Raw genomic sequence first — 26376 nt, forward strand, 5'->3', positions numbered from 1 at the left:
TGAAGGCTAGCGGTTGTGTGTATGATGTTCACTTGGATATTGTCATCTCCTCACAGTATTTAGTATCCTACACTAGAAAGAAATTTACAAGACTACAATACGTATATCATACGTAGAAAGCAGATAATAAATACGTATTTATATAAGGATTACTCCTTTTATAGCTACTCTATTATAAACAGGGAAGAAGAAGGCAAAGTGATCATAAGCTCCATCCAACTAACAATCGATCCTCTTTCGATGCTTGTCCGGTCCAAGTTATATGGACCTTACGATTTGGATGGGCTCTAATCGACGTCGAAAGCCTCACCTTTGTGCCCTAAGCCCAGTCTTTCCTCTCCTCGTCTAATCTTCTTCCTCGGTTGCCGCCCTGCCCTCTCCGTGCGAACGGCTCACGATCCGTCGACCGCAGCGCCGGGCCGGCGAACAGGTGCATCGTCTCCCCATACCATTGTCGTCTTTTTTTTTTTCTTCTTCGTCCGTGGATTTGAAATATGATTCTTTCGTTTTTTTCTCCTTCCTCTTCATATAATCTGTTGGCTCTAAGTCTCAGTCGCAACTCTATTCGGGTAGAAATATCTCGACCTTGGAAACCCTCGAGGTTACACCTGTTGATTCTTTGAAGGCCACGGGAACCTAATTCTGAAGGGCTAATGTTGAAATGACTGATCATGACGATCTGTTTGTCCTTTGATGGGATTAGTTATTTTTTTTCCCCTTCTCTGCGTAGGATTTGTTGCGTGGCTTGTGGGCTTTTCCTCTGTGGAGTAGGACTTAGCAGGCATTTGAATTTTACTATGTCATTATTATCAGTTCTCTAATTAGTTTGAGTCAAGATTTTGTTTGTTTATCGACAGTCTAAAACTCCTCCGGTCTTCTGTCCTAACAAACGTATATGATATAGCAATATCTGAAATTTTCATGGTGGAAATATTGTGATAAGAGTTGCACAGAGCTCAGTGATATGAACAACTTGGGTGAGCATGTAAAGTTCTAATTGAGCGAGTTTATTATGAGATTTTCCTAAGCCCTAACTAGTCTTGTCTTGCTCAAACCATGATTTATGTCTTCCTACTTTATTTTTTGGGTTGCCAGATAAGTGTTTGGGAGATCCATAGTTTTGAAGTTGGAAGAGAGGAGGAGGATGACCGTACAGCAGCCTCAGCAGCAGCAGCAAGTGGCCAACAACTTCACCTCACAGTTTGCAGTCATGTCCAAGGCCCAACTCTATGATCCTCTCTCAAATGAAAGTATGCTCTTGTCTCCGCAATGAAATAAAATTTCTTCCCTTCTTTCGTATATCCACAACGAAAGTGATTATCATCAATGCTCTTTTTTCTTTCTTTTTGTTTCACTAGGATCTTTTCCTTCACATAATTTAGGAGTGCTGCTTGTGGTATTTTTAATAACATGGATTTGGATGATGGGATTGCTTTGCGTTCTGTGTCTTCATGGATATGGAGAATTGAGATACACAGTCATGTGATTTCAGATTTTACTATGTAACCTTTTTTTATTAAATAAGTTTCTTTTATTTGGTGCCCTCATTTTATCTTTCATGTCTCATGTTTTTTTTTACTCATTGATAGTGCAGCTGATCCAAGTCCTTAGGACCTTCTTACATTTTAGACTTTAAACAGAATAGGAAATTTTTTTATGAAGTTTTGAAACTTCAGCAGTAGTCTAACAATGAAATTATGCTTCAGGGTTTTTCCAGGGAAGTCGTGTGATATGATCTTTAACCAAATATTTGCTGAATTTGGTTGGGCTATTTTGTGCTTTGTACTTCATTATAAATGCGTAACAGTATTCTTTCTCAGCTCTTTGTTGTCAAAAGTCTTGGTGTACATTTAGAAGCAGACAAATTTTACGCGCACACAGATTTATGAATGTGTCACAGTATTCTTAGTCAGCTCATTGTGGGCAAAAGGCTTGATGTGTATTTGGAAGAGGACAAAAATCTTATACACACATGCCTGCACGCACACACGCACATTAACTTTTAGATCAACTGTTCCCTGGAGTAGTCCAGGGATTCTTAAGAAGGTCCCACCAAATGTGTGAAACCATTTTTGGTGTCTGCTGCAAGTCATGTGTTTTGAAATAAAAATATAACAAAAATAAAAAAAATCCTTTTTAGGAGCATTATATACTTGGTTGAGGTGAGAGGAAGCTAGACGAGACTTGACAGATGGGTTTAAAATAACCTATTATAAGCACAGGCAATGAGATTATGTACGTTTAGCAATTTGATAGGTGGATACAACGTGTTGGACTTTATTAATGAAAGCTCATGGTTGATACATAGCTTATGATTGGGTAAAAATGGAAAGGTTCTTCACACTTAAGGTTTAAGAGACATGAACAAAACTATTCAAGTAGTGTGAAATTTGTGCAGTTTGTATTATAGAATGTTGGTCTAAGAGTGCTTAATTAGAAAAAATAGGATGTGAGATACATTATGTGAGATCAGAACAAGGATTCTGACATAAGATGTCCAGAATATCTGGTACCTAAGTGCACAAAAGCATTCCTGTAAAATGATGCAAGTTGACTCTTGAACCTGGATCCAGTACTGTAATGATAGCCCACTGTTCCACTAGGATATGCTCTCTTGCTAGACTGGATATCATGAATATTCTTGTTTTTTTGCTTTGGATATGTATAAGAGAGAGATGCAGTTTGCTACTTGTATGGGTCATCTTTGATTAAAGTTACAAGTTTTGTGTTTTATTTGGCATTTTTCAGAGTCTAATTTCTTGAGTCCTTTTTTTCTCCTTGTTTTAAAAATTATATGCATAAGCATTATGTATGAAAGTTTGAAGAATTTATTATTAAAATTGTGCTTTGTTTCAGCACAAATAATGCTTGGAATGGTACAATCTCCTAAAGTGTTAATCTTTTATGTATTGATTTAGACAGTACCTTGTAAATCAATAGATTCAGCTGTGAATAACTAATGCTTTCTTGTTTTATAGATGTCCAACACTCAACAAGCTTGCCGACAACCACAACCAGCACAAGTCGGACAGCCACAGATTGTTCACAGTTTGCAGACAGTGCCTGCTAAAGTTGGAGAACAATCTGAACCTGGTTGATCTCAATCACTGCTATCAGCTAGACAACAGCATCCAACACAACCATCCATTTCTGTTCCACCTGCATCTGTTCCACGGTTGACCTTCCAATCGAAGGCAATGCCATTGCCACTTTCAGAACCACAAACTAAGGGCTTTCTGAATCTCCAAGTTCCTTCAGTAACACCTATACAATCGTCCCAGATTCAAAATATATCTCAACCCAACCTTGCTGCTCCACATTACTCAAATCTTCCATCCCATATGCCGATGATCTCTGTACATCCACAGCAAACTTTGCAGAATCCTGGACTGTTCAATCAACTCCTGCAGCCGCCGTTACCACTGCAGCCTAGACAGGTTGCAATGCAACCTTTCGCTCTTCAGTTTCATCCACAGATGCCTCACTCGCTTGGTCTTCAACCATCCAGTGCACCTCAACAGCTTTTATCACAACCCTTGTTTCACGTAAGTTGGTAACTGGAACCTTCATGACTTTTCCAGGAATTGTTTTCATTTTTATGTGCAGAAGAGATTGCTAGCAAAAGATGACAGACCACTCTGAATTGGTCAGTCAGGTATCACACCTCCATCCTCCTTCCCACAAGGTCAGGCACCACTTCCAAGTCAGCCACCACAGCATCTTTATCAGGTGCATATATTCTCCTGCTTCGTGAACAAAATGCCTGGTAATTTTGTATGGTGTAGAATTTTTAGCAATGAAAATAACATGAGCAAACAAGCTATGAGTGGTGAACACGAGAATGTTGAGTTATATTGGACATATTAGATTGGTTGAGCAGTAAACATGTATCTCTTGACAAAGTTATGAACATGGTACTACATCACGGAATACAGTTCAACAATAATCGATATCAATTGATAAAAAAAAAAATTAAGCACTCCACCAACCTTCAACTAAATTTCGATTCATTCCAAATATGAAGTATTAACCCGTGACACTTATGTATCTTTTATATTTATTTATTTTTCATATTTAACCAGTTTAGAACAGTTAATTTAGATTTCGAGTTCAATTTCCAGGGATTGAAATCGAACTGCATGGTCTGGTTCCCATTTTGCTGATGAATAATGAAGCCCTATTACGAAGCAATTTGGGTTCGATTCAGACCTTGTCATGGATTGGATGGGCCAAACTGCAAGCCGGGCCGGGCCTATTATGGACTAGTTTTTGGAAGCAATATGAATTACATATATTATATTTACATCCCTTGCAAAATTTGGCATTATAAATTTTAGTATAACATTATATCCCTCCAAACAGTAAACGACTCGACGTACGTCAGTATACTGTTGTTAGTATTAGTTTATTTGAGCTAAATAAATATATACAATATAAACATTCTAAAATACTATATTGTTATAGTACATATGAGTTTGTAAAAGATATTAATATAATATTTATAATTTTAATAAATAATTAATTTACAATAATTAATATAAGTTATTGTTGTATAAAAATATTATAACAAGACTCGTTCATCAACTTATGGATAAGAAAAAAAAGAGGTATTTCCCAGAAAAATCTAAAAAATAAGTCTTTTTTTCGAAAATTTACTATATATATATATATATATATATATATGAAATTGTGGATATGTCTAATAACAGTAACGTAAGCGCTGAAGTCATGCCGGTCCTTGTTGCCAACTTTGACCGTCGAAAGATCTAATGTACCCCGTCATCGGAGGAAATGGACACGCCGGACGTCTCTTGTAAGTCCATGGCCGTGGGTGATTCCGTGTCAGAAGACATGGCGTGGAGCCTCGTGTGGGGTGTGGGCGGGCTGCTGCTTCTGGTGTGGGCGCTGAGGACGCTGAATTGGGCGTGGTGGACGCCGAGGCGGCTGGAGCGCGCGCTCCGGGCGCAGGGGCTCAACGGCACCCCCTACCGCTTCCCCAAAGGCGATCTCAAGGAGAACGTGCGGCTCGCCGAAGAGGCGCTCTCCACGCCCATGCCTCTCACCCACAACATCGTCCCTCACGTCCTCCCTTTTCTCCATCGCGCCATCGACGAGTACGGTAAGCCTCTCTTTTTCGACGTTGTTTTCGAGATATTTGATGCGTGCAATCAACTTGTTTGATGTATTGCCTATTAGAGAGGATCTTGACGAAGGACTCGTGAATCCATGCAGGCAAGATATGCTTCACTTGGTTTGGACCAGTACCCCGAGTGACGATTATGGATCCCGAGTTGGTGAGGGAGGTTCTTTCCAACAAGTTCGGCCACTTTGGTAAGCCCAAAGGAAACCTCCTCGGAAGGTTTCTCGTTAGAGGACTTGTTTCGTACGAAGGCGAAAAGTGGGTGAAACATAGGAGGATTATGAACCCTGCTTTCCATGTTGAGAAGTTGAAGGTGACTCGTTGCCCCTGTTGGAGATAATCTTGTTTGTAGCTTGGTTTGTGTGAAAATGTCGGCCTCCTTCAAGCCTATTGAAACGAATTGACTTCTCTTTTTTTTCTCTTATCCTCATCATTTACAGCGAATGTTGCCAGCATTCTGTGCTTGCTGTAGTGATCTGATGAGCAGGTGGGAGAACCTGGTTGGCTCCGAGGCATGTTACGAGTTGGATGTTTGGCCTGAGTTCCAAAGCTTCACCGGAGATGTCATTTCACGAACAGCTTTTGGTAGCAGTTACGAAGAAGGAAGACGAATTTTCCAACTCCAAACCGAGCAGGCTGAACTCGTTATCCAGTCTATCCAAAATCTATACATCCCAGGTTACATGTAAGTTATTGCCTTTGGTTTCTTCATTTATTGTTAGCTGAATGCTTGTTAGTGTAGTGGTTCTATTGAGTAGGCAGTTGGTCGATTGCTGCTTGCTTTGTTGCTCACCCAGTTACAAGCATCCCATGCCTCTTTATCAGACTCTCAACCAATAACATAACGAATCGAAACGTTCTTCATTTTTTCGATTGCAGAAGTTGATGATTACTTGTAAAATTTTCTAGAGCAGGTACTCGTTGCAGAAGTTTCAATTAGGATAACTTAGTAAAATCGTGTCTTTATTGCCATCTTCAGGTGGTTCCTTAACACAAACAATAACCGATTGCTTCAATTCTGTTTTTCACATAATCTATTGAGCTAAACCCACTTTACTTTCAAGTAATATGTAGGGTATCGCTAACTAATGGCTATCATACAGGTTTCTTCCGACCCCTAAGAACAAGAGAATAAAAGCAGTCAATAGAGAGGTCCGAGCACTTCTTCGAGGCATAATAAAGAAGAGGGAACATGCTATAAAATTGGGTCAAGCAAGCAATGATGACCTGTTAGGCTTATTGATGGAGTCCAATTTAGAGCACTACCAAGAACATGGGAACAAGAATGCTGGGATGACTACAGAGGATGTGATTGAGGAATGCAAGCTGTTCTACTTTGCAGGGCAAGAAACAACATCTGTGCTGCTAACATGGACAATGATCGTCTTGAGCATGCATCCAAGCTGGCAGGATCGGGCTAGGCAAGAGGTTCTTCAAGTCTTCGGAGAACGCAAACCAGATTTTGATGGCTTGAGTCACTTAAAGAATGTAAGATTTAGTTTTGTTCTTTGTTATCCTGCTTAGTTGACCAGAAAGAACAAAAAAATAAAATAAAATAGGGAAACATAAGTTTTTTAAAATTTTAGTTTTGTTAATGTCTATAAAGCAATGAGAGTTAATCTGTTCCTTGTTAAGGTTCTGAAATCTGAATTATGTAAACAATGTCTTTACAAAATGCAAGTCAATGATCTTTCACATGTCCTGGATTAGCAGGAGCCTGATGCTGCACCTTTAGTTACAGATTCAGCAAACCAGTGAATGATGAAGCTTTCCTACATTTTAACTGAAATTTTGGGTTGCTTTTCCAATTGTAATGTCGCTATATGTTTGATGAGTGACTTCAAATCATATTATAGAATGTTAGCTTCATTGTTTTCGAATCATATTATAAAATGTTGACTTCATGGTGTAACTTATTACTGAAAAAACCATATTGTCAGAAAGATACAGCTCCTGCTAATCTATGTATCTAAACATCCATGTTTCTTATATTATTTGTTTTATGTTGCTATGTGTCTGATAGTTCCTCCATGTTTCTAAATGAAATACAGCTCAAGGATGTCAGTTAGATACTATCTTTTCTTATACTATATGTCAGAGAATTCTGTTCTTTTACTTTTTGTTTTTGGATTGACCAGTCCGAGAGATCTTACCAAACTTGTCATTATCTAAACATCTGAAACAATCCGCTGGAATTTGTGGCAGGTTACAATGATTCTATATGAGGTTCTCAGGCTATACCCACCAGCGGTTTTCCTCCAGAGGCAGACATACAAGACAATGAAACTTGGAGATGTGATTTACCCACCAGGTGTGATGCTTTTGATGCCGGTAATCTTCATTCACCATGATCCGAACTACTGGGGCAAAGATGCCAACGAGTTCAATCCAGGGAGATTTGCAGAAGGGGTTTCAAAGGCATCAAAAGACCAGGTCGCATTCTTTCCATTCGGTGGGGGTCCTCGAATCTGCATCGGCCAGAACTTTGCATTGCTGGAAGCCAAGATGGGACTAAGTATGATCCTTCAACGATTCTCATTTGAGCTTTCACCATCTTATACCCATTCTCCACATACACTTGTAACTCTTCAGCCTCAACATGGTGCTCAAATAAGGTTACGTAGGCTTTGAATCACTTATTTTGTTTATTATGATATTACGATATGCTTTGGGCGTGTTCTCTTCATAGATACTCTTTTCTGTTTCAAGTTGTCTATTGAAAGGTTGACATTATAAATTTTAGTGTAACATTATATCCCTCCAAATAGTAAACGACTCCACGTACGTCAGTATCCTTAACGTCCGTGTTAATCACATTTACTGTTGTCAGTATTCGTTTATTTGAGTTAAGTAAATATATGCAATATAAACATTCTAATATACTGTATTGTTATAGTGCATATGAGTTTGTAAAAGATATTAATATAATATTTAGAATTTTAATAAATAATTAATTTATAATAATTTAATATAAGTTATTGTTGTATAAAAATATTATAACAAGACTCGTTCATCAACTAATGGATAAGAAAAAAAAGAGGTATTTCCCAGAAAAATCTAAAAAATAAGTTTTTTTGAATATCTATATATATATATATATATATATATATATATATATATATATATATATATATATATATATATATATATATATATATGAAATTGTGGATATGTCTAAGAACAGTAACGTAAGCGCTGAAGTCATCCCGGTCCTCGTTGCCAACTTTGACCGTCGAAAGATCTTATGTACCCCGTCATCCGAGGAAATGGACACGCCGGGCGTCTCTTGTAAGTCCATGGCCGTGGGTGATTCCGTGTCAGAAGACATGGCGTGGAGCCTCGTGTGGGGTGTGGGCGGGCTGCTGCTTCTGGTGTGGGCGCTGAGGACGCTAAATTGGGCGTGGTGGACGCCGAGGCGGCTGGAGCGCGCGCTCCGGGCGCAGGGGCTCAACGGCACCCCCTACCGCTTCCCCAAAGGCGATCTCAAGGAGAACGTGCGGCTCGCCGAAGAGGCGCGCTCCACGCCCATGCCTCTTACCCACAACATCGTCCCTCGCATCCTCCCTTTTCTCCGTCGCGCCATCGACGAGTACGGTAAGTCTCTCTTTGTCGGCGTTGTTTTCGAGATATTTGATGCGTGCAATCAACTTGTTTGATGTATTGCCTATTAGAGAGGATCTTGACGAAGGACTCGTGAATCCATGCAGGCAAGATATGCTTCACTTGGTTTGGACCAGTACCCCGAGTGACGATTATGGATCCCGAGTTGGTGAGGGAGGTTCTTTCCAACAAGTTCGGCCACTTTGGTAAGCCCAAAGGAAACCCCCTCGGAAGGTTTCTCTTTAGAGGACTTGTTTCGTACGAAGGCGAAAAGTGGGTGAAACATAGGAGGATTATGAATCCTGCTTTCCATGTTGAGAAGTTGAAGGTGACTCATTGCCCCTATTAGAGATAATATTGTTTGTAGCTTGGTTTATGTGAAAATGTCGGCCTCCTTCAAGCCTATTGAAACGAATTGACTTCTCTTTTTTTCTCTTATCCTCATCATTTACAGCGAATGTTGCCAGCATTCTGTGCTTGCTGTAGTGATCTGATGAGCAGATGGGAGAACCTGGTTGGCTCCGAGGCATGTTACGAGTTGGATGTTTGGCCTGAGTTCCAAAGCTTCACCGGAGATGTCATTTCACGAACAGCTTTTGGTAGCAGTTACGAAGAAGGAAGACGAATTTTCCAACTCCAAACCGAGCAGGCTGAACTCTTTATCCAGTCTATCCAATATCTATACATCCCAGGTTACATGTAAGTTGTTGCCTTCGGTTTTGTTAGCTGAATGCTTGTTAGTGTAGTGGTTCTATTGAGTAGGCAGTTGGTCGATTGTTGCTCGCTTTGTTGCTCCCCCAGTTACAAGCATCCCATGCCTGTTTATCATACTCTCAACCAATAACATAACGAATCGAAACGTTCTTCATTTTTTCAATTGCAGAAGTTGATGATTACTTGTAAAATTTTCTAGAGCAGGTACTTGTTGCAGAAGTTTCAATTAGGATAACTTAGTAAAATCGTGTCTTTATTGCCATCTTCAGGTGGTTCCTACAAGAGCTTTAACACAAACAATAACCGATTGCTTCAATTCTGTTTTTCAAATATTCTATTGGGCTAAACCAACTTTACTTTCAAGTAATATGTAGGGTATCACTAACTAAGTGCTATCATACAGGTTTCTTCCAACCCCTAAGAACAAGAGAATAAAAGCAGTCAATAGAGAGGTCCGAGTACTTCTACGAGGCATAATAAAGAAGAGGGAACAGGCTATAAAATTGGGCAAAGCAAGCAACGATGACCTGTTAGGCTTATTGATGGAGTCCAATTTAGAGCACTACCAAGAACATGGGAACAAGAATGCTGGGATGACTACAGAGGATGTGATTGAGGAATGCAAGCTGTTCTACTTTGCAGGGCAAGAAACAACAGCTGTGCTGCTAACATGGACAATGATCGTCTTGAGCATGCATCCAGGCTGGCAGATTCGGGCTAGGCAAGAGGTTCTTCAAGTCTTCGGAGAACGCAAACCAGATTTTGATGGCTTGAGTCACTTAAAGAATGTAAGATTTAGTTTTGTTCTTTGTTATCCTGCTTAGTTGACCAGAAAGAACAAAAAAAAAAAAAAATCAAATAGGGAAACATAAGTTTTTTAAAATTTTAGTTTTTTTAATGTCTATAAAGCAATGAGAGTTAATCTGTTCCTTGCAACTTGGGTGGTTAAGGATCTGAAATCTGAATTATGTAAACAATGTCTTTACAAAATGCAAGTCAATGATCTTTCACATGTCCTGGATTAGCAGGAGCCTGATGCTGCACCTTTAGTTACAGATTCAGCAAACCAGTGACCGATGAAGCTTTCCTACATTATAACTGAAATTTTGGGTTGCTTTTCCCATTATAATGCGGCTATCTGTTTGATGAGTGACTTCAAATCATATTATAGAATGTTAGCTTCATGGTTTTTGAATCATATTGTAAAATGTTGACTTTATGATGTAACCTATTAATGAAAAAACCATATTGTCAGAAAGATACAGCTCCTGCTAATCTATGTATCTAAACATCCATGTTTCTTGTATCATTAGTTTTATGTTGCTATATGTCTGATAGTTCCTCCATGTTTCTAAATGAAATACAGCCAAGGATGTCAGTTAGATACTCTCTTTTCTTATCCTATATGTCAGAGAATTCTGTTCTTTTACTTTTTTATTTTGGATTGAACGGTAAGAGAGATCTTACCAAACTTGTCATTATCTAAACATCTGAAACAATCCGTTGGAATTTGTGGCAGGTTACAATGATTTTATATGAGGTTCTCAGGCTATACCCACCAGCGGTTTTCCTCCAGAGGCAGACACACAAGACAATGAAACTTGGAGATGTGATTTACCCACCAGGTGTGACGCTTTTGTTGCCGGTAATCTTCATTCACCATGATCCGAACTACTGGGGCAAAGATGCCAACGAGTTTAATCCAGAGAGATTTGCAGAAGGGGTTTCAAAGGCATCAAAAGACCAGGTCGCATTCTTTCCATTCGGTGGGGGTCCTCGAATCTGCATTGGCCAGAACTTTGCATTGCTGGAAGCCAAGATGGGACTAAGTATGATCCTTCAACGATTCTCGTTTGAGCTTTCACCATCTTATGCCCATTCTCCACACACGCTTATAACTCTTCAACCTCAACATGGTGCTCAAATAAGGTTACACAGGATTTGAATGACCTCTTTTGTTTATTCTGATATTTCGATATGCTTTGGGTGTTTTCTCTTAATAGATACTCTTTTCTGTTTCAAGTTGTCTATTGATTAAGGTTGTAGTGCTCCGAGCGTTGTACTTGTGCTACGATATTATACCATAATCATACATTTGGTATATATATATATATATATATATAGATCCAGTTGTTTCGATGAGCATTAGAAGGAAATTTTATTTTTAACGAGGTTTTTTGTTTGTTGAGTGAAGTGTCATGTTGGTTAATTATGGAGCTGTTTATTTTAAGCTTCATGAAGTACTATTAACAATGATAAATGGCAACAAGATAGATGTCATTTGTTTATGACATTCGAATTGATCAAGGAGTGATTAATCTCAAGTTCAAGTTCATGTACGATCATTATGTATGCCGTTAGAGATGTAACAAAAATTACTTCTAATTTTTTTAAGAAAATAAACGAGTTGGATGTTGTCTATCTTTTTCTTCATCGAGAAAACTAGAAAAGGTTCAATCTTTTTCGAACGAAGAAGCATCAACTTGAAAAAAAATCACTTTCTCTTTTTCTTCATCGAGAAAACTAGAAAAAAGTTTAATCTTTTTCTAACGAACAAGCATCAACTTGAGCATATCCTAATTATCTTTCTTTTAATGAATGACTAGAGAAATGTACAATTAATTGGAAATGCCCCGTTCCTGAAAGCCATGCAAAATAAGAAAGTGGCATTATTATTCGGCCTCCTCTGCTCATTGAGGTGAAGAATTCGATAGGTCGGATGAGCTTTGAAGGTTAGCGGTTGTGTGTATGATGTTCACTTGGATATTGTCATCTCCTCACAGTATTTAGTATCCTACACAAGAAAGCAATTTACAAGAATACAATACGTATATCATACGTAGAAAGCAGATAATAAATACGTATTTATATAAGGATTACTCCTTTTGTAGCTACTCTATTATAAACGGTGAAGAGGGCAAAGAGATCATAAGCTCCATCCAACTAACAATCGATCCTCTTTCGATGCTGGACCGGTCCAAGTAACATGGGCCTTAAGATTTGGATGGGCTCTAATTGACCCCGAAGCGTTACCTTTGTGCCCTAAGCCCAATCTTTCTTCTCCTCGTCTAATCTTCTTCCTCTGCTGTCGCCCTGCCCTCTCCGCGCGAACGGCCAACGACCCGCCGACCGCAGCGCCGGGCCGGCGAACAGGTGCATCGTCTCCCCCTACCATTGTCGTCTTTTTTCTTCTTCTTCGTCCTTGGATTTGAAATATGATTCTTTCGTTTTTTTCTTCTTCCTCTTCATATAATCTGTTGGCTCTAAGTCTCAGTCCCAACTCTATTCGGGTAGAAATATCTCGACCTTGGAAACCCTCGAGGTTACACCTGTTGATTCTTTGAAGGTCACGGGAACCTAATTCTGAAGGGCTAATGTTGAAATGACTGATCATGACGATCTGTTTGTCCTTTGATGGGATTAGTTGTTTTTTTTCCCCTTCTCTGCGTAGGATTTGTTGCGTGGCTTGTGGGCTTTTCCTCTGTGAAGTAGGACTTAGCAGGCATTTGAATTTTACTATGTCATTATTATCAGTTCTCTAATTAGTTTGAGTCAAGATTTTGTTTGTTTATCGATAGTCTAAAACTCCTCCGGTCTTCTGTCCTAACAAACGTATATGATATAGCAATATCTGAAATTTTCATGGTGGAAATATTGTGATAAGAGTTGCACAGAGCTCAGTGATATGAACAACTTGGGTGAGCATGTAAAGTTCTAATTGAGCGAGTTTATTATGAGATTTTCCTAAGCCCTAACTAGTCTTGTCTTGCTCAAACCATGATTTATGTCTTCCTACTTTATTTTTTGGGTTGCCAGAGAAGTGTTTGGGAGATTCATAGTTTTGAAGTTGGAAGAGAGGAGGAGGATGACCGCACAGCAACCTCAGCAGCAGCAGCAAGTGGCCAACAGCTTCACCTCACAGTTTGCAGTCATGTCCAAGGCCCAACTCTATGATATCCTCTGTCAAATGAAAGTATGCTCTTGTCTCCTCAAAGAAATAAAAATTCTTCCCTTCTTTCGTATATCCACAACGAAAGTGATTATCATCAATGCTCTTTTTTCTTTCTTTTTGTTTTTTTTTGTAGGCTTTGATAGAACAAAACCAGCAAGAGGCTAGGCAGATCCTCGTCGACAACCCTCTCCTGACTCGAGCTCTCTTCCAGGTCCCTTTGCTCTTTCCCTGCGTCATGCTGGCCACTAGGATCTTTTCCTTCACATAATTTAGGAGTGCTGCTTGTGGTTTTTTTAATAACTTGGAATTGGATGATGGAATTGCTTTGCGTTCTGTGCCTTCATGGATATGGAGAATTGAGATACACAGTCATGTGATTTCAGATTTTACTATGTAACCTTTTTTTATTAAATAAGTTGCTTTTATTTGGTGCTCTCATTTTATCTTTCATGTCTCATGTTTTATTTACTCATTGATAATGCAGCTGATCCAAGTCCTTAGGACCTTCTTACATTTTAGACTTTAAACAGAATAGGAAATTTTTTTATGAAGTTTTGAAACTTCAGCAGTAGTCTGACAATGAAGTTATGCTTCAGGGTTTTTCCAGGGAAGTCATGTGATATGATCTTTAACCAAATATTTGCTGAATTTGGTTGCACTATTTTGTGCTTTGTACGTGACTATAAATGTGTAACAGTATTCTTTCTCAGCTCTTTGTTGTCAAAAGTCTTGGTGTACATTTAGAAGCAGACAAATTTTACGCGCACACAGATTTATGAATCTGTCACAGTATTCTTAGTCAGCTCATTGTGGGCAAAAAGGCTTGATGTGTCTTTGGAAGAGGACAAAAATCTTATACACACATGCCTGCACGCACACACGCACATTAACTTTTAGATCAACTGTTCCCTGGAGTAGTCCAGGGATTCTTAAGAAGGTCCCACCAAGTGTGTGAAACCATTTTTGGTGTCTGCTGCAAGTCATGTGTTTTGAAATAAAAATATAAGAAAAATTAAACAAATCCTTTTTAGGAGCATTATATACTTGGTTGAGGTGAGAGGAAGCTAGACGAGACTTGACAGATGGGTTTAAAATAACCTATTATAAGCACAGGCAATGAGATTATGTACGTTTAGCAATTTGATAGGTGGATACAATGTGTTGGACTTTATTAATGAAAGCTCATGGTTGATACATAGCTTATGATTGGGTAAAAATGGAAATGTTCTTCACACTTAAGATTTAAGAGACATGAACAAAACTATTCAAGTAGTGTGAAATTTGTGCAGTTTGTATTATAGAATGTTGGTCTAAGAGTGCTTAATTAGAAAAAATAGGATGTGAGATACATTATGTGAGATCAGAACTAGGATTCTGACATAAGATGTCCAGAATATCTGGTATGTAAGTCACAAAAGCATTCCTGTAAAATGATGCAAGTTGACTCTTGAACCTGGATCCATTACTGTAATGATAGCCCACTGTTCCACTAGGACATGCACTCTTGCTAGACTGGATATCATGAATATTCTTGTTTTTTTGCTTTGGAGAGAGATGCAGTTTGCTACTTGTATGGGTCATCTTTGATCAAAGTTACAAGTTTTGTGTTTTATTTGACATTTTTCAGAATCTAATTTCTTGAGTCCTTTTTTTTCTCCTTGTTTTAAAAATTATATGCATAAGCATTATGTATGAAAGTTTGAAGAAGTTTATTATTAAAATTGTGCTTTGTTTCAGGCACAAATAATGCTTGGAATGGTACAATCTCCTAAAGTGGTAATCTTTTATGTATTGATTTAGACAGTACCTTGTAAATCAATAGATTCAGCTGTGAATAACTAATGCTTTCTTGTTTTGTAGATGTCCAACACTCAACAAGCTTGGCGACAACCACAACCATCACAAGTCGGACAGCCACAGATTGTTCACAGTTTGCAGACAATGCCTGCTAAAGTTGGAGAACAATCTGAACCTGGTTCATCTCAATCACTGTTATCAGCTAGACAACAGCATCCAACACAACCATCCATTTCTCTTCCACTTGCATCTGGTTCATCTCAATCACTGCTATCTGCTAGACAACAGCATCCAACACAACCATCCATTTCTGTTCCACCTGCATCTGTTCCACCGTTGACCTTCCAATCGAAGGCAATGCCATTGCCACTTTCAGAACCACAAACTAAGGGCTTTCTGAATCTCCAAGTTCCTTCAGTAACACCTATACAATCTTCCCAGATTCAAAATATATCTCAACCCAACCCTGCTGCTCCACATTACTCAAATCTTCCATCCCATATGCCGATGATCTCTGTACATCCACAGCAAACTTTGCAGAATCCTGGACTTTTCAATCAACTCCTGCCGCCTAGACAGGTTGCAATGCAACCTTTTGCTCTTCAGTTTCATCCACAGATGCCTCACTTGCTTGGTCTTCAACCATCCAGTGCACCTCAACAGCTTTTATCACAACCCTTGTTTCATGTAAGTTGGTAACTGGAACCTTCATGACTTTTCCAGGAATTGTTTTCATTTTTTTGTGCAGAAGAGATTGCTAGCAAAAGTTGACAGACCACTCTGAATTGTTCAGTCAGGTATCACACCTCCATCGTCCTTCCCACAAGGTCAGGCACCACTTCCAAGTCAGCCACCACAGCATCTTTATCAGGTGCATATATTTTCCTGCTTCCTGAACAAAATGCCTGGTAATTTTGTATGGTGTAGAATTTTCAGCAATGAAAATAACATAAGCAAACAAGCTATGTGTGGTGAACACGAGAATGTTGAGTTATATTGTACATATCAGATTGGTTGAGCAGTAAACATGTATCTCTTAACAAATTCATGAACATGGTACTACATCACGGAATACAGTGTGCAACAATAATCTGAGTTCACCAAATTAGAATATTTTGACCATCTAATTTGTCTCTTCTGTTCTTTTTCTGTACCAAGTATAACAGTTGTTGTGCCAAATCATTGGTCTTCAATTTTCTAAATGCCCTTAATCAGTAAAAGCAACACACATTTCCTGGGATCACATGGTCAGGTTATTCTCTGTACCAAATATGGTTACAATTTACTCTCCCTAATAACATGATATCATAGAAATTGCGTTTTCTGAGAGATTTTTTTTTTCCTTTTCATAATAAGCTGTGACATTGTGGTGGAAACAAACTGGTAACCTCTACAAGTGACTGTTTATTGCTTCCATGTACACCATCTTGATAAAGTTGTTTTCTTCTAGCAGGTTGGTTCTTCACACGTAGGCACAGATTATGGCACCCAAGTCAGCACCTCCATGCAAAAAGACAGGGGCGCTCCTTGGGTACTTGGCTCCCAACTGCCAGGACTCCCACCGATGATTTCTGGACAGATGGCCACAGGCACCAGTGGCCAGCCACCTCGGGTTCCACCAGTAAAGCCCTCAGAGGACTTTTTAAAATCTTTTTCTCTAGGCCTGAATTTAGTTGGTATGACCAAAATAATTTTGCCAGTTGCTGACCCTGTCTTTATGGTTGTGCAGTTGACACCAGAAATGGAAAAGGCATTGCTTCAGCAGGTTATGGGCCTCACACCAGAACAGATCAATCTTCTACCCCCGGAGCAAAGGAATCAAGTGCTTCAACTACGGGAAATGCTAAAATGATTACAATATGGGCCTTTCATTTATCTTGCGTGCTTTTGATAACCGGCTCTCTCCATATTTGCTGACCTGAATCAACAGTGGAGTGCGACTTGCTGCTTCCAATGTGTTCTACAGTTCAGGCGATTTATGTAAGCTGCACTGTAGTGTTCGTTGGCCTAACACAGAATTCCCAGTGTGTTTTGCTGGTGGCGGAAGCATCTTGTGTGAGGTACTTCAGGGCCGGTGGTGATGCTAGGAGTATAGTTGTCGAAGGCAGACCGAATTGATTGGTCGATTGGGAATCGAGAATCCAACGGTTGGCTAGTTACATTTTTAGATTGGATAAATTTTTTATTCCATATATACTAAAATGTGTTTGAATATAGTTGTTCTTTATTTTTTCGTGGAGGATTTTTATTTTCTAAAATATGGTTTTCTTAATGTTATTAAAGTGTCACTTCTATCATCTCTTTGGTCACCATCATTTTTATTGTCATTATTTTATTATTAGAATGTTATTTTTTATTTATCTATTTCATCATTCTTATTTTTTTAAGCTAATTATATATTATTTTTTATAGTTAATTATATTTAGTATTTCGATCTCTATACTTAAAAAAATTATGTTATAATCTTTATACTTATGAAAGTAAAATATTTTACATCGTTTTATTTTTATGTCATCGACTCTATTAATGGATGATATCGCATGTGCAAATGATTTTAAAATCATGATTTCGTTCTTTCCTTTGGCTTTGTTATTCTTTGGGACAACCTATTGGGAAGAGAAAGCTTTGATTAAATTTTGAATGCTTGTTTATCATAACGAGCTTGTTGAGGGTTGATACTGCTGGGAAGACAACCTTGGATTTTATTGCTAGCAATGATTACGACGAAGGCTTTGGAGTTGCTGAAGTTGTTAGGCATTTGAGAGTTGAAACGATTGTTGTTTAAGAATATAGCGTCAAACTCCTTGTCAAAGAGCATCGACGATAATGCTCCTTTGAAGTCATTGAATCGAAGTTTGAGGTATTTAAGCGACGGTAGGCAAAGGGAAACGTTCGGGAACGGGTTAATGAAGCTGTTGTTCTTAGTGTCGAGCTCGTGAAGGAGTTTAAGATGAGAGATGTTTGGGAGGATGATGTCGTAGAAGAGATTGGAGTTGATGTGGAGGAAGGCGGCGTCATTCAAGAGGCCAAGCTCTGTGAGAGGTACTTGGTGATATCGATGTTGTTAAGATCAATGTCGACGACGATGTTGACTAAGGGGTCGTTCGACGTCATAGTGCAGAAAACACTATAATAGCCATACATGTTAGGGTCGATCCAATTGTCGGAGAAGTTGTGGGGCTCAAAGTATATGACATTCTTCCATGCCCTCAAACTAACGTAGGTGCGATGGAGGCGGGGATTGGCGATGGTGATGCCAATCTCGACATCAAACTTAAAGTCATTGATGAGGTCTCCCTTTTTCGAAAGGGCCAGAAGCTAACGGTGCGCAATGGAGATAACCATGGCGTTGGAGAGGGTCGAGGAAAGGCGCAAAAAGAAAAAGAAGTAGAGCAAGATAGCAAAGTTAGAGGGAAAGATGAAGTCGGAGAAGGATAGCAAAGCTTCCACAAAAGTTACCCTTACGTGAAATTAATATCTTTAGACGATAAGAATAGTGATTACGAAATTATATTTTTATCTCTTTTTCAACGTCATTTTCAGCATGTGTATTTTCAATTAGTAAAGTCGTCTATTAGTAGAGCCATCATAAGTATAAAGATCTCAATATAAATTCTTGCCAGATTGTCAGCAACAATATCGTTCATCCTGTTTACATGCTCAAATATCAAAACAATTGGCACACTCTTTTTTCCTTCTCTCATCACCTCATGCATTGTATTACTATCATATTTCTCTATTGATCACAAATGAAAGTTTAAATTGAGACTCATCCGTTTTCTTTTGTTTTATATGATAGCCGAAAGTGGACAAACCACAGTATAATTATTTCACTCATATTTGATACATCTTCCAAAGGGATGCACAAAACAATTGCTTCCTTGAGTTGCTAACTTTTATACTACACTGGAATGTGTGAACATTGTGCCACTCATCATCAAGATCTCAACCCATGCCAACCAGCAAAACGCTGTGTGCGCGTGTGGCTCATCCAACCCTTGCCCTCTCTACGGCGGCAGGCCGTCCCATTGGCCACCCCGAGCTGTCACGGGAATCACAGCTCCATTTGCTGTGGCCATGGCGAGCATGTGACCTCACTGCCTTGCTCCCACTCCCCACAACACCAAGCTGATGTAGCGGTCATCTTAAGCACGAATGTCAAAATTCATGCGGTGGATGTTTTGGGTCCAAAGACAAGAATAAGAAAAAGGAAGATGGAAGTTTTCTTCTCGCCCAGTGCAAAGCATCGATTCAACTTCTGCAAGAGGCCAAGAGGGAGATAGATGAAGGGGAAGAGGAGGGAGAAAGCTTTTCCTTTCTCCTTTAAAGGGATAAAGGTGAAGGCAACAGATGCATTGCTTAAAAGAATAGCCCTCTCCCTGCTCACCATCCAGCCAAGGAACGTGGTTTCTGAGTAAACTAATCCTCCAAACAGGGAAGTAACAGAGCATTACAGAAACCAGGGCTTATTTGTCTGCTTACCATCCTACAATATCTAAGACCGAATCAAGCAATGAACACAGTGCCAGAGTTACCCTATAGATTAATCAAAAGATACTCTCCCTACTGCACCTCTCTCTGTGAATAATGATATCCTTCACAGCAGCATTTGACACTTGTATATTTGAAGAAGGGCTTAAAGACATCATCACATTCAGAGCACTAGAGAAAAAGCTACAATCATGAACTCTTTACTTTTGGTTCTGGAGAAGAAAAAAAAATCCGATTTGATGAATGTTAAAACAACAAGTTGGATCTTCAATGCACTTTACATACTCGAATTTAATACGGTGAGTATCTGCAAGAGGAAACTTGTATTACTACTCTGTCATCAACAAAGCTGTGAGCCTACAAGCAGCAGAGTCACAGGCGTGCTGAGCTTGATATAGCCGTTGCGAGGGCATGACGGTCAATTCAACACCGGATGAGCACACCACACGGAATCTGGACCGGAAGGTATGAGGGTGAATTGGTAACTTCACTTCCGAGAATGCCAGCCACCAAGCTGGATTTGGAGTTTTGTCCTCCAAGTTGACCCCACCCTCTCTCTGTCTCTCTCTTCAGCCATTGTAATGTCTACATTTCCCAACCCACCTTTAAATGCCAACCCTGTACTTCTCTCTTGCTTTTCCCTTTCCTTCCTATCTTCTTCCTCTCCTACATCACCTACCCCGCCCCGCGCCCCCTTCACCGAGGTCTCCCCTCCTCCATTCCTCTCGATCTTTGGTTCCCTCCGACCCATTGCGTCGGAGCATCTGATCTTCCATTGACGATCCTCTCTGAATCAGAAGGAATCATCAACTATTTAACCGAACCGCCCCTGGCTCTCCTTCCGATCTCTCAAAGATTGAAAGAAAGATCCTTTTCTTTCTCCTCGCCTCTTCGATTTTCCTTTGGTACTTGGATGCCGCTCTAGCTGCATTTGTTCTTTCGCTTCCTTTGATTCGTCTTGAGTTGCTACTTCGCTTTTGGGGTTGAAGCTTCATGTCTTAAAACTCTTTGCTTGGTGACTGGAATATCGAAAAGATCAGACCAGCAAAACTGGTAACTTCTCCTTTACTTTTGCTTGTTTTTCCCTTTATTGCAAAAAATATCTTTGTTGTCCATGATGGTAATATCTGCTGGATGCTGCATCTCTCTCTCTCTCTCTCTCTCTCTTGTGATGATCTTGCATTTCTGGGTTTCCAATAAATAATCTCACGTATGTTAGATGATTTCCCTGGATATTCCAAGACTTTCTGTTAATTAATGCTTTCTTTCAAGTTTAAATAGTAATCTGGGCCTTTGTGTTTTGTGTTATTCAAAGAACTGTTCTCTTCTTTTGCTGCTTTATGAGTGCATTATTCTTGGGTTTATGTAGACAAGTGCGAGTTTTTGTTTCATTGTGATAGATCTTGTTCTATAGCTGGGGAATGTGTATATTTTGCAGAATTATGCTTTTAACATAACACGACTCAATACTCAAACAATCACTAATTCTGCTCTCTGTGAATTCCAGAAACAAAAAAATGTCATCTCCTGACTCATTAAACACAGAGTTATCGCAGAAGACACCAGTCTTTGGTCTGAGACTTTGGGTTGTCATTGGCATCTGTGTCGGTGTATTGATTGTGTTTATTCTCTCTATCCTATCGATATGGGTCACATCCAAGAGGAAGACAAAAAGGAATTTTGACAACTTACCTATCTCGCAAATCCCAAATGTCTCCAAGGAAATTACGGTCGACAGAGTTGGTAATCATTGTTTTGCTCAAACTTTCCCGGAGAGGGAAGGGCCTTTCTTCCTCTCACATGACAACTATAGTGATATGGATTCTGGAAAGACACTTGCACACTTGACCTTGAACAAGTCGAGTGATGCTGATAACATGAGCCAGAGTAGCTCAGTCTACCACAATGATAGGGCTGGGAGTTCATATTCTGGTGATGAAGGTAGCTCAGGACCCACTAGGAAAGCATATACAGGATATGCACTTGTGTCCGCATCTCCTTTAATTGGACTGCCAGAATCCTCGCATCTCGGATGGGGTCACTGGTTTACTCTAAGGGACCTTGAGCTTGCTACAAATCGATTCTCCAAGGAAAATGTACTTGGGGAAGGTGGATATGGAGTTGTTTATCGGGGCCGTTTGATAAATGGATCTGAGGTTGCAGTCAAGAAACTTCTGAACAATCTGTAAGTTCATTACTTGTTGCAAGTGCTCTGATTCTTCAGTCTTTAGTTCATTTAATTTGTGTAGGTCACTATAGTTATCTAATTATAGCTCTCACTGGGTCATGCAGGGGACAGGCAGAGAAGGAGTTCAGAGTGGAAGTCGAAGCCATTGGTCATGTTCGACACAAAAATCTAGTGAGGCTTTTGGGATACTGTATAGAAGGAATTCATAGGTGAATACTCCTTATTACTGATCTATTGCTCTTTTAATGTTTGCAGTTTTTCCTTTTAATTAACTGGAATCTGTCAACACAGAGAGTTAATTATCACATAATGGCTTTGATTTTAAGTAGTATAGTTTACACTTCTAACTCTAACCCTAACTAGTTCTGGTCAAATATAGAAATTTCTGACTTACTGAAAAATATAGCTCACCTGAAAAATATAGTTCTGGTCTATTGCTCTTTTAATGTTTGCAGTTTTTCCTTTTAATTAACTGGAATCTGTCAACACAGAGTTAATTATCACATAATGGCTTTGATTTTAATGAGTATAGTTTACACTTCTAACTCTAACCCTAACTAGTTCTGGTCAAATATAGAAATTTCTGACTTACTGAAAAATATAGCTCACCTGCAGTAGCCCATTATTTTATACACATTTTGGGAATTCTACTGAAGTTGGTTTCTAACAAGAACAGCAAATCACATGGATTCACAACTCAACAACATTTACTGCAGGCATGATGCTCTTCGGAAACAATTGGAAAGAGACCACTGATGTTTATGCCAATTAAAGAAAACTGAAAAAAAATATTCCTCTTAGTCTAAGGCAGTTGAATTTCTGAGAAAGATTATAACTAGTTAAGAAGTGTGATCGTCAATGCAAGAGAATTAAGGTGCTTCTTATTGCAGATTTTTTTAAGAAGAGAAAAAAATATCTCCTAAGATCAATAGAAATGTTTAGGCATATTAGAGAATTATCTAAGTAAACTGGATAGAAGACTGTGCATCTATATTTATATTATGTTGAATGCAAAGAAACACCAAGTTAACAAAGATAATGACCATGATGTCACTCCATGATCCATGATTAGTTGAAGCTTGATCTTACAAAAAGTATTTGGTGATTCATAAAATGTTCTGGTTAATTAAAACAAATAATATCTGCTCTAATATCTAGCACTTTCTAAATCTTGTTCAAGACCTTAATCAATGTAGAATAGAAATTTTTACAGATGCAAATGTGCTGTTGTTTATAAAAGTTGTCAAATTGTCACGATGTCATATAACATGATGTCACTCCATGATGTCACTCCATGACCATGATGTCACTCCATGATCCATGATTAGTTGAAGCTTGATCTTACAAAAAGTATTTGGTGATTCATAAAATGTTCTGGTTAATTAAAACAAATAATATCTGCTCTAATATCTAGCACTTTCTAAATCTTGTTCAAGACCTTAATCAATGTAGAATAGAAATTTTTACAGATGCAAATGTGCTGTTGTTTATAAAAGTTGTCAAATTGTCACGATGTCATATAACATCAGGGCTTAGCCAAAGAACAATAGCTAGTTGTCTGAATATGTGAAATGTAAAGTTATGAGATTCTTTAACTGTGAACTTCTCTCATGCAAAAGTAGTTATGATAAAGTGGCTGAATCCCACTAAACAAGGGAAAAAATAGAAGGAAAAAGAATAGATACTAGTGTATTTATGACTTGTTCCACATTGTTTGGTGGACACAAGAACAAAAGGCAGGAGGAAATTAAGTCAATCAAACAAGAGATGGCAGATAAAGTACCAGTTAGATTCAAATCATTTATATCAAGTCAAGTTTAATTTATATAAAATTGATGTAGTATCAATATCCGATCAATGCTTGTCCAAAAAACTTCTGGTATTTCAAGAAAACATCTGAGGCTGCTAATTAATTTACTAGTAAATCTTTTGCTGGAAAACCATCTTTATCACCTTCACCTTCTTATATTATCTCTAGATGGTAGAGTACTACAAAGACAAGATTTGTTATAATATACAACAGAATGTACACAGGAACAACTCTATCTCTGTCTTCCACTTGAAGATACTTATACAGAAAGAATTATCTACCTAATTGATTTGAAGCTGATTGATATTTGATATGTCAAATCAGGAAACAATAATTTTCTATACAAAGTGCTTATTCTGATCATGGTTGCTAGACTGAGTTGCATTGCCCTGAGCAACTAGATATTTTTCAAACTGCCTTGACTCTTCAATTTTCCATTTAACTGAGTAGCATTATTCTACAAGAAAATAAGTATTGCATATAATGAAATTATTCTACAAGAAGTTAATGCTATTCAAACTACCTTTGAGTCTTCAACTTCCCATTTTACTGAGTAGCATTATTCTACAAAAAAATAAGTATTGCATATAATGATATTATTGTAAATCATTTCCTTTACATCACTGCTTGATAATTCAAACACTACTAGCAATACCCTAGTAGACTTGTGGTAGCTGGTTGATTCATTTTTGAAATTGGACGCTTTGTTATTTGTGATTGCTTAGTACTACTTTTACTTGCTAAATTGTCTAAGAAGAGCAAATATTTTGCATCCAGACATGACAACCACAAAATATTTTTACACAATCATTAATTTTAAATTAATGGCATTGAACTGATTATGTAGATCACCAAAAATGTAACAGGATGCTTGTGTATGAGTATGTCAACAATGGAAATTTGGAGCAGTGGCTACATGGAGCTATGCGCCAACATGGTGTCCTTAGTTGGGAGAACCGCATGAAGGTTATCCTTGGCACTGCAAAGGCGTAAGTATTTAAATCATCTAAAAGGCTATATTTTATCTAAATCATCAATTATGTTGATGATAATTTCAATATTTAAATGACTTTCAGGCTTGCTTATTTGCATGAAGCTATTGAACCAAAAGTTGTTCACCGAGATATTAAATCAAGTAACATCTTGATTGATGATGAGTATAATGGAAAGATATCTGATTTTGGATTGGCTAAGCTTTTGGGTTCTGATAAGAGCCACGTTGCAACTAGAGTAATGGGAACATTTGGGTATGTAGGCTATCAACTTATTCTTCATTAAAATGTTTCTATCTAGTAGCATTAATATTTTGTAAGTAGCATTGATTTTTTAAGAAAATTGAAGCAAGAATCATTAATGTGAACACATTTGATCATTAATCAGGTATGTGGCTCCTGAATATGCTAACACTGGACTTCTAAATGAGAAGAGTGATGTTTATAGTTTTGGAGTATTGTTACTGGAGACCGTGACCGGCAGGGATCCTGTGGATTACAGCAGGCCAGCAAATGAGGTATGACTGTCGAAGTCTGCTTTAAAGGGACTATTCCCTTGTGTAGAGCATTGTAGAGTTCTCACTGTATGTTTGTTTGTACTCGTATTCTTCACCTTGTTCTCATAACGAGAGCTGTACATATCTCTTTCCCTTAATTGCAGGTGAATCTAGTGGAGTGGCTCAAAATGATGGTTGGAAATCGGAGAGCAGAGGAAGTAGTGGATCCAAATCTTGAGGTCAAACCAGCTACGCGAGCTCTTAAACGTACCCTTTTGGTTGCACTGAGATGTGTTGATCCTGATGCTGATAAAAGACCCAAGATGGGCCAGGTTGTTCGAATGCTCGAAGCAGATGAAGTTTCATATCGTGAGGTAATACAAATTCCATGCCATATAATTCTAATTAAACTTTGAGGCCAACCTACTGATGGTTTTCATATTCTTAAAAAGGATCGGAGAAACAGAAGGAATCAGACAGGTAACGTGGAGATAGAGGCCCAGAAGGAGAGTAACAGTTCAAGTGATATGGAAAATAAAGTGGGAAGAAGAGAGTTTCAAACTACTGAAAGGTTTCAGGCATAAGGATGTTTGTTAGTTATATCACACATGCAGCAAGAAGCCAGTGATTGACACTCTCTCTTTGCTAACGAGATCGAACCACCTTTTGACATTCAGGACCAACTGAAGGATGAATTTTCTGGCTCTTCTGTTATGGTGTTACTTCTTTAGTGGGCATCCATCAGGTGAAGAGCAAACTCATCATTTTGGAAGTTCCTGATTACCTAGTGGAGTTAGATTTCTTGTACAGAAACCTATTTTGAAGTCGAAAATCTTCATTGGCCTTACATAATTTTATCCTTTGGTTTTGTTTCATTATTCTCCTCTTGACTCCAACTTTTCAATTGTTTTGCCCTTTACTCCATGTCCAAAAAGGCATGATAAGTAATCATTTCATCTTTTGCCTGGGGTTCCTTTAGATGGGTAGAATTGTGCAACACTTCATTTATTCTTTATCAGCTGCATTCCCTGCTTATTTTGGCTAGTGGCTAGTTAGCCAGATTCATGTTTGATTGAAACCTGACAAATGCCATTAAGCATTCATTGCATTGCTACTACATCATTGAGAAGGTAATCACACAAAGCTCTATTTTGGATTACATTGCATGATTGACTGACTTATAAACCCCGGATTT

General features: G+C 38.6%; 4 protein-coding genes across 8 annotated transcripts; all 4 read left to right on the forward strand.

The window, feature by feature from the left end:
- The first annotated feature begins 271 nt into the window (after positions 1 to 271).
- On the forward strand, positions 272 to 17417 carry LOC103992818 (cleavage stimulating factor 64). Of its 5 annotated transcripts, none has more exons than XM_065118692.1 (8): positions 272 to 430; positions 1096 to 1250; positions 13540 to 13617; positions 15144 to 15182; positions 15267 to 15890; positions 15997 to 16074; positions 16654 to 16824; positions 16933 to 17417. In XM_065118692.1, the coding sequence occupies exons 2-8, from the start codon at positions 1230 to 1232 to the stop codon at positions 17053 to 17055; spliced, it is 1134 nt and encodes a 377-aa protein (XP_064974764.1). In that variant the 5' UTR covers positions 272 to 430; positions 1096 to 1229; the 3' UTR covers positions 17056 to 17417. The 5 variants fall into 5 exon arrangements, with proteins under 5 accessions (XP_064974764.1, XP_064974765.1, XP_009410952.2 ...); XM_009412677.3 differs by lacking the exons at positions 272 to 430; positions 1096 to 1250 and adding exons at positions 12479 to 12607; positions 13271 to 13427; XM_009412678.3 differs by lacking the exons at positions 272 to 430; positions 1096 to 1250 and adding exons at positions 12479 to 12607; positions 13271 to 13427 and having other exon boundaries at positions 16657 to 16824.
- On the forward strand, positions 4741 to 7826 carry LOC103993023 (cytochrome P450 CYP72A616-like). The gene is made up of 5 exons (XM_065118691.1): positions 4741 to 5119; positions 5233 to 5453; positions 5581 to 5825; positions 6244 to 6628; positions 7346 to 7826. The coding sequence occupies exons 1-5, from the start codon at positions 4792 to 4794 to the stop codon at positions 7769 to 7771; spliced, it is 1605 nt and encodes a 534-aa protein (XP_064974763.1). The 5' UTR covers positions 4741 to 4791; the 3' UTR covers positions 7772 to 7826.
- Positions 8392 to 11599, forward strand: LOC135617923 (cytochrome P450 CYP72A616-like). The gene is made up of 5 exons (XM_065118690.1): positions 8392 to 8734; positions 8848 to 9068; positions 9195 to 9439; positions 9858 to 10242; positions 10974 to 11599. Exons 1-5 carry the CDS (start codon positions 8407 to 8409, stop codon positions 11397 to 11399), a joined length of 1605 nt encoding a protein of 534 aa, XP_064974762.1. The 5' UTR covers positions 8392 to 8406; the 3' UTR covers positions 11400 to 11599.
- A 2903-nt stretch (positions 17418 to 20320) lies between the features above and the next one.
- LOC135580745 (probable receptor-like protein kinase At2g42960) lies at positions 20321 to 26159 on the forward strand. The gene is made up of 8 exons (XM_065118695.1): positions 20321 to 20747; positions 21202 to 21879; positions 21987 to 22091; positions 24559 to 24681; positions 24769 to 24939; positions 25073 to 25202; positions 25346 to 25555; positions 25634 to 26159. Exons 2-8 carry the CDS (start codon positions 21212 to 21214, stop codon positions 25763 to 25765), a joined length of 1539 nt encoding a protein of 512 aa, XP_064974767.1. The 5' UTR covers positions 20321 to 20747; positions 21202 to 21211; the 3' UTR covers positions 25766 to 26159.
- The last annotated feature ends 217 nt before the right edge of the window (positions 26160 to 26376 follow it).

The sequence above is a fragment of the Musa acuminata genome, chromosome BXJ2-7 (assembly GCF_036884655.1).
Source record: "Musa acuminata AAA Group cultivar baxijiao chromosome BXJ2-7, Cavendish_Baxijiao_AAA, whole genome shotgun sequence".
Classification (NCBI taxonomy): domain Eukaryota; kingdom Viridiplantae; phylum Streptophyta; class Magnoliopsida; order Zingiberales; family Musaceae; genus Musa; species Musa acuminata.

Excerpts from the sequence above, each read along its gene's own strand:
- LOC103993023 (XM_065118691.1), top strand. The coding sequence starts at position 4,792 with ATGGACACGCCGGACGTCTCTTGTAAGTCCATGGCCGTGGGTGATTCC. Across the intron at positions 5,454-5,580 it reads TCCATGTTGAGAAGTTGAAG|CGAATGTTGCCAGCATTCTG; the intron begins GTGACTCGTTGC and ends CATCATTTACAG. Across the intron at positions 6,629-7,345 it reads GCTTGAGTCACTTAAAGAAT|GTTACAATGATTCTATATGA; the intron begins GTAAGATTTAGT and ends AATTTGTGGCAG.
- LOC135580745 (XM_065118695.1), top strand. The coding sequence starts at position 21,212 with ATGTCATCTCCTGACTCATTAAACACAGAGTTATCGCAGAAGACACCA. Across the intron at positions 22,092-24,558 it reads TGTATAGAAGGAATTCATAG|GATGCTTGTGTATGAGTATG; the intron begins GTGAATACTCCT and ends AAAATGTAACAG. Across the intron at positions 24,940-25,072 it reads AGAGTAATGGGAACATTTGG|GTATGTGGCTCCTGAATATG; the intron begins GTATGTAGGCTA and ends ATCATTAATCAG.
- LOC103992818 (XM_009412677.3), top strand. The coding sequence starts at position 13,320 with ATGACCGCACAGCAACCTCAGCAGCAGCAGCAAGTGGCCAACAGCTTC. Across the intron at positions 16,075-16,653 it reads CACCACAGCATCTTTATCAG|CAGGTTGGTTCTTCACACGT; the intron begins GTGCATATATTT and ends GTTTTCTTCTAG. Across the intron at positions 16,825-16,932 it reads AGCCACCTCGGGTTCCACCA|TTGACACCAGAAATGGAAAA; the intron begins GTAAAGCCCTCA and ends ATGGTTGTGCAG.
- LOC135617923 (XM_065118690.1), top strand. The coding sequence starts at position 8,407 with ATGGACACGCCGGGCGTCTCTTGTAAGTCCATGGCCGTGGGTGATTCC. Across the intron at positions 9,440-9,857 it reads CTATACATCCCAGGTTACAT|GTTTCTTCCAACCCCTAAGA; the intron begins GTAAGTTGTTGC and ends GCTATCATACAG. Across the intron at positions 10,243-10,973 it reads GCTTGAGTCACTTAAAGAAT|GTTACAATGATTTTATATGA; the intron begins GTAAGATTTAGT and ends AATTTGTGGCAG.